This window comes from Carcharodon carcharias, chromosome 9 (genome assembly GCF_017639515.1).
Source record: "Carcharodon carcharias isolate sCarCar2 chromosome 9, sCarCar2.pri, whole genome shotgun sequence".
Lineage (NCBI taxonomy): Eukaryota > Metazoa > Chordata > Chondrichthyes > Lamniformes > Lamnidae > Carcharodon > Carcharodon carcharias.
The window spans coordinates 82,361,501-82,367,500 of NC_054475.1; the positions used below are offsets into that span (position 1 = coordinate 82,361,501).

At 44.6% G+C, this 6,000-nt stretch overlaps 1 protein-coding gene across 2 annotated transcripts in view; it reads left to right on the plus strand.

Moving 5' to 3' along the window:
- dock11 (dedicator of cytokinesis 11) overlaps positions 1-5,425 on the plus strand; it is a 274,194-nt gene extending 268,769 nt beyond the window's left edge. For both annotated transcript variants that reach the window (XM_041195295.1, XM_041195296.1), the window contains one exon: positions 4,728-5,425. In XM_041195295.1, coding sequence (XP_041051229.1) covers positions 4,728-4,838 — 111 coding nt within the window. In that variant the 3' untranslated portion in view covers positions 4,839-5,425. The remainder of the gene's footprint in view (positions 1-4,727) is intronic.
- Positions 5,426-6,000: the final 575 nt, after the last annotated feature.

Consider the following 6,000-nt stretch of genomic DNA (forward strand, 5'->3'; position numbering starts at 1 on the left):
TGGAGCTGATGGTGGTCCCATGACATTACTGGACTTGTCCACAGAAGAGAGGGATATTATATAAATAACTTTGATGAATTACTGGTGAACATGGTTGAGTTCACTATCAGTAGTGCCAGTCACACTGTCCTGTCCAGGATGGTGTTGAACTTCTTGAGTGTTCCGACTGCACCCATCCAAATGTGTGGCGAATATTTTATCATACTCTTAGACCTTGTAAATGTGAAGAAGCTCAACACCAACCAGGACAAAGCAGCCCACTTGGTTGGCATCCCATCCACCACCTTAAACATTCACTCCCTCCACCACCGACACACAGTGGCAGCAGTGTGTACCATCTACAACATGCACAGCAGCAGTTCACTAAGCCCCTTCAACAGCACCTTCCAAACCTGTGACTTCCACCATCTTGAAGGACAAGGGCAGCAGATGCTTGGGGAACACCACCATCTTGAAGTTCATCTCCAAGCCACACATCATCCTGACTTGGAAATATATCCTCATTCCTTCACTGTTGCTGGGTCAAAATCCTGGAACTCCCTTCCTAACAGCATTGTGGGTTTACCTACACCACAGGGACTGCAGCGGTTCAAGAAGATGGCTCACCACCATCTTCTCAAGGGCAATTAAGGATGGGCAGTAAATGCTGGCCTAGCCAGTGACTCCCGCATCCCAAGAAAGAATTTTTTCTAAGTGTTAGGAGAAACTTTGAGAGTTCAGGAGATAAGCCATTCATCCTCTTTCGTGCTCTTTGAGCCACAGCGTTGGTCTAGCTGATCCAGTGGAGCTTCTGATCTGTAAAAACCTTCCTCCACCCTCCCAGGTTTTTGCTGGTGTGGGACACGGTGATGGTGGTACAGTTGAAGGTTAAGGTGAGCTGCTAGGACTTTCTCGTATATTCTTTCGTAGAATGTGAGCATAGGTGGTAAGGTCAGCAATTGTTGCCCAGTCCTAATTGCCCTTGAACTGAGTAGCTTGCTTCAGCGAACAGTTAAGAGTCCACCACATTGCTGTGGGTTTGGAGCCACATGTAGGCCAGACGAGGTAAGGATGGGAGATTCCCTTCCCTAAAGAACATTAGTGAGCCAGGTGGGTTTTTACAACAATGAATGATAGTTTCATGGTCACTGTTACTGAGTCTTAGCTTTTTAATACCAGATTTTCTATTGATAGAATTTAAATTACACCAGCTGTCATGGTGGGATTTGAACCCATGCCCCCAAAGCATTAGCCTGGCCCTCTGGATTATTAGTCCAGTGACATTACCACTACTCTGTCTCCACTATTGAAGATGGTGATTGCCTCAATTTATTTGGGGCAGATGTTACCTACAACTGTGGATTTTATCCTAGTCCTGCTGGCATGAGCTTCATTATTAGAGGATTTGATTGGAGTCATCTGCATTGAAACCATCAGTAAACAGTAACTACTGCTGACCTTATGATGGAGGGAAGGTCATTGATGATGCATCTGAGGATAATTGAACTGAGGAGCTGAGCTGCCCTAAGCCCATTCTTGCCGAAAGCAGGACTGTCTTGGCGATTTTACCACAGATGGCCCCCTAATGGCCATCAGCGGGCTGTTGTCCAGTTAAGGATGGCGGGTGGGCTTCTGGTGCTTCCGGCCCAGTCAGAAGGAGACAGCTCTGAAGTCCCAGCAACACCAAGGTGAGAGATGTCACTGCTGAGCTAAGTAGGGGACCGCGGGTTTCCTCAACATGGAGGTGCCCTCGTAGAAGTAAGTACAAATTAAATTTCAGGCTGGCCGAGGGGGAGGATGGCCCCACTGATTGCGGGACTAAACCCTCTGGAGGCATCATATGGGCTGTGGGGCATAGAACTTCCAGGTCCGATGGCCTCTGTGGGTTGGCACCAGACGGCCACCTTCATGAAGCCGACAGCTTCCCAGTGTGACTGGGGTGGTCGCCCTACCTTTGGCAAAATGTTAGCTGCTCTATAAAATGGCCATTAATAGGCCCTTTAATCATGCCAATCAGCTGCCCAACTGCTTGGAGTGAGCAGCCAATCAGCCTCACAATCCGCAGCTGGGAAACATCCCTGGCAGTGGGACTGTGTCAGGGAGCTCTCCCGCCACAGCTCCCCTCTGGCTGCCCTCTGGTTTACACACACACCCCCACCTCCCATCATCTCTGCTGTCACGTGAGGGCTGGGAAATTCTGCTCGTGAAGTCACCTGGTAAATCTGGTAGTGTGTTACTGGATTGTCATTCAGGGATTCTTTAGAAGGATATGGCCTTTCGTGGTTTGGTTTGCTTATTCCATGCTTCCTCATGTTTTTCGGGCCCGGTTTCTGATCCTTGCTTCGATTATCAGTAAAAATGGATGCCCTGTAATTTGGACACAGAGCTGGAGCTCATCCCAGGCTCAGCAACAACAACAATTTGCATTTATATAGCACCTTAATGTAATAAAAAGTAAGGTGCTTCACAGGAGTACAATCAAGCAACACTTGATATTGAGTGATATGAATTATTAGGACAGATGACCAAAAAGAGTGCATTAAAAGAGGAGGAGAGAGGCGGAGAGGTGTAGGGAGGGAATTCCAAAGCTTCGGACCAAGGCAGCGGAAGGGACAGTGGAGTGATGAAAATCACAGATGGGCAAAAGACTAAAATTGAGGAGCACCGGGAACTTTGGGAATATTGGCAGAGGTTATAGCAATAGGGATAGGGAAGATTTGAACGCCAGGGTGCGATTTTTAAATTCAGTACATTGCTGGATCCCCTCACAATGCCATTTCTGAAGTTAATGGCGTGATCCCAAAGCAATTCTCATTGGTCCAATGCAGAATTAACAGAATATCTTGCAAAAGCAAGTCTTTAGAGACTGTAATGGCCGTGCAATTTAAATTGAGAGGAGATGCCTTGTTACACAAATGCTAAGAACAGTTGGTTCAGTGTCAGAGAGGGGAAGGATGGAAGGTATTGGGAATATACATCAAGGGACGTGATAAAAAGAAGGGACAGGGTCAGAGGGAAAGGAAAGAAAGTTTGGAGTGGCATTGGTACCCTCAAGTTCTTGAAGTTTGCAATCCTTCACACCTAACAGCAGGGCAAAGTTTTTTCTTAAGATGTCAGATGAGGTAAAGGATGAAATGAGATGGCAGAGCAGCGAAACTTTGAGCTGGAGTGAGTTGGTGCTGCTGAAGAGAGAGGTCGAGAGTGTGCAGCAGGAAATGTTGGAACTACTCAGTCGGCCTGGCAACATCTGTGCAGAGAGAAAGACAGAGTTAATGTTCCGGCTAATGATCTTTCATCAGAACTGGGAAAAGTTTTGAGCAGGAACAGAAAAAGCTGGAAATACTTTTGACCCAAAAGAGAGAAGCAGCTTGTGGTTTCTCTTTCCGAGCATTGGCAGTCACAGATCTGCAGTGCTGGGATTTAACTCATGCAGCAGTTCTTTGTGCGTAGGCTGTATATGATATGAAATGGCAGAAATACCAAGAATTCATTTCCTTCTGTGGGATCACAGAAATGTCAGTATTCTTGTGACACCAGCTGGCAATGTGTCAAGAAGCATGAGCAAGTTTCGTTATGTGGTCTATATAGGCTCCTTATGACTTGTTGCTAAGCCTGGGATGAGCTCCAGCGCTGTGTCCAAATTACAGAACATTCACTTTTAATGACAATTGAAGCAAGGATCAGAAAATGGGCAAGAAATGGGCTAAAAACGTGAGGATGCATGGAATAAGAAAACCAAACCATGAGAGCCCTCCCTTCCACTTGAAAGTTTTGGATAAGTCCTTATTTAAACACTTTAGGGAAGATAGGGAAAAGGGAATTGAAGACAAACCACACGGGAAAATATTGTATGATGCGATGGTGGGTAATTGGTGTTGAGGTACAGATCATCCATGATCTATTTGAATGGTGAAACATGATTGAGGGGCTGAATGGTCTGCTGCCATTCCTAGAACCTTATATTTGCACAAAACATTTTCACTGATCATTCAATGAACTTAATATCTTTTCTATTCTTTGCTCAACTCTTTCCGGTGTGCAATGTTTATTAACCTTTTGTTCTCTCCCTTTACTTCAAACATGCTTGCTTATTATGAAGTGCTGAAGACGTTAATGGGTAAATGCACTCCAGAATTTATGCTTCAAACCTAATGTAAAAGCCAAGATATAGATGGAAAGAGATTTGGACGTATACTCCCCATGTGTTCCTTTGGTCTCTGTGCATCTGAATTCCTGAGAGAAGAATGGTGGACACAGATTCAGCTCCTCAAACTGATGAGGGTTTGTCAAATCCATCTTTGAGTGTAGCTGCACTTCTCTCCCATCTAATCCTAACCATCAACCACTTCAGTATTCCCCAACTGGAATAAAATCCTTGTGTACCAGTGCATATGTCACCCTTTTAACAAGTAACATGGGAGTTTCTGTAATTACAGAGTATGTTTAGTACCCTCCTGGCTGCATTGTGTGAAGGTAGAGTTGGGCTATTACCCCTTCAGGACCGCACAAGCCCCAACTAGGCCCAGGGCCTCATTTCATAATTTGGATCAAGTGGGAGCTAAATCTCAGTGACCATTCTGATCCTTGCCCGATGTGAACAAGTCATTTTCTCCTCCAGAGCTGAATGCTGCTCTGCATCTATGATATAAATCTTTATGATGCATGTGTATTTCAGTATCATGTTGATTTGAAATGTTATTGCATCCCTAATAACTGCAATCATTTTCTTTCTTTGCCTGTTTTCCAAGATGTTGATAGAAGACGATTTGGTGAAGTCCCAGCTGAGGAGTTCGTTGCATGTTTTCAGCGCCATTAGTGGGACTGCCAGAGCTCCCTCTGCCTTCCCCTCAACACTTTGAACAGCTCATGCTGGCATGTGTCGGGGGGGTGGTGGGGAGCAATGTGAACATTTGTTTTTAACTGGTTCTCAGGAAGGTTTATTTATCTGTGGGGAGTGGGAGAACTGTCAGCACTGGTTGATGGCTATCGCAACGCAGGAGAACTGACTCCGTTCAGCCGTGCTGAGGAAGACGGTCTGATTACAGCAACTGTTCAACTTTCTCCTGGAGGAAGCTTATTCTCACAGTCACATTCGGGAAAAAAACGCTCCTTTGTCGATACACCTGAGGCTTACATTCTAAAGAGTATTATTATTATCAGCATGGCTGCCTATGCAGAGACGTGATGCACAGACTACTGGATTTGAAAAATATTGATGTCAAAAGCAAAGTATTGTTTTCACAAATGAGATGTTAAAACTACTTCAGTATTTCCAATTCATCCCCAATTGTTTAAGAGTGTATAAAATAGGAACAGATCATCTTAACTCTATGCATCAGATTGTCATCTCAAAGTGTTGTACATTTAAATTGTAACTACAAGTAGTGTTACACTGTGACAGGTAGTATACAAAAAAACCTTAAATATATTGGACATTTTTTTCAAATGGAGCTTCCTTACTCTTTATGTGGGAGGGGAATTTTCTCACTTTGTTAGGGGGGAGGGGTGGGTAACTTCATACAAATGGAAGGGCAGGCTACAAAGTCATCTGCTTTAGTCACAAACCTCCTACATTAATGAAAGCAAAAACAGAATTACCTGGAAAAACTCAGCAGGTCTGGCAGCATCGGCGGAGAAGAAAAGAGTTGACGTTTCGAGTCCTCATGACTCTTCGACAGAACTGAGTGAATATTAGAAGAGGGGTGAAATATAAGCTGGTTTAAGGTGGGGGGAGAGAAGGGGCGGGTGGGGGGTGGGGGGCGGGGGGTGTGGTTGTAGGGACAAGCAAGCAGTGATAGGAGCAGATAATCAAAAGATGTCACAGACAAAGGAACAAAGAAGTGTTGAAGATGGTGATATTATCTAAACGAATGTACTAATTAAGAATGGATGGCAGGGCACTCAATGTACAGCTCTAGTGGGGGTGGGGTGGAAAGACTAGCAGGGCATACAAGATTTAAAAATAATGGAAATAGGTGGGAAAAGAAAAATCTATATAAATTATTGGAAAAAACAAAAGGA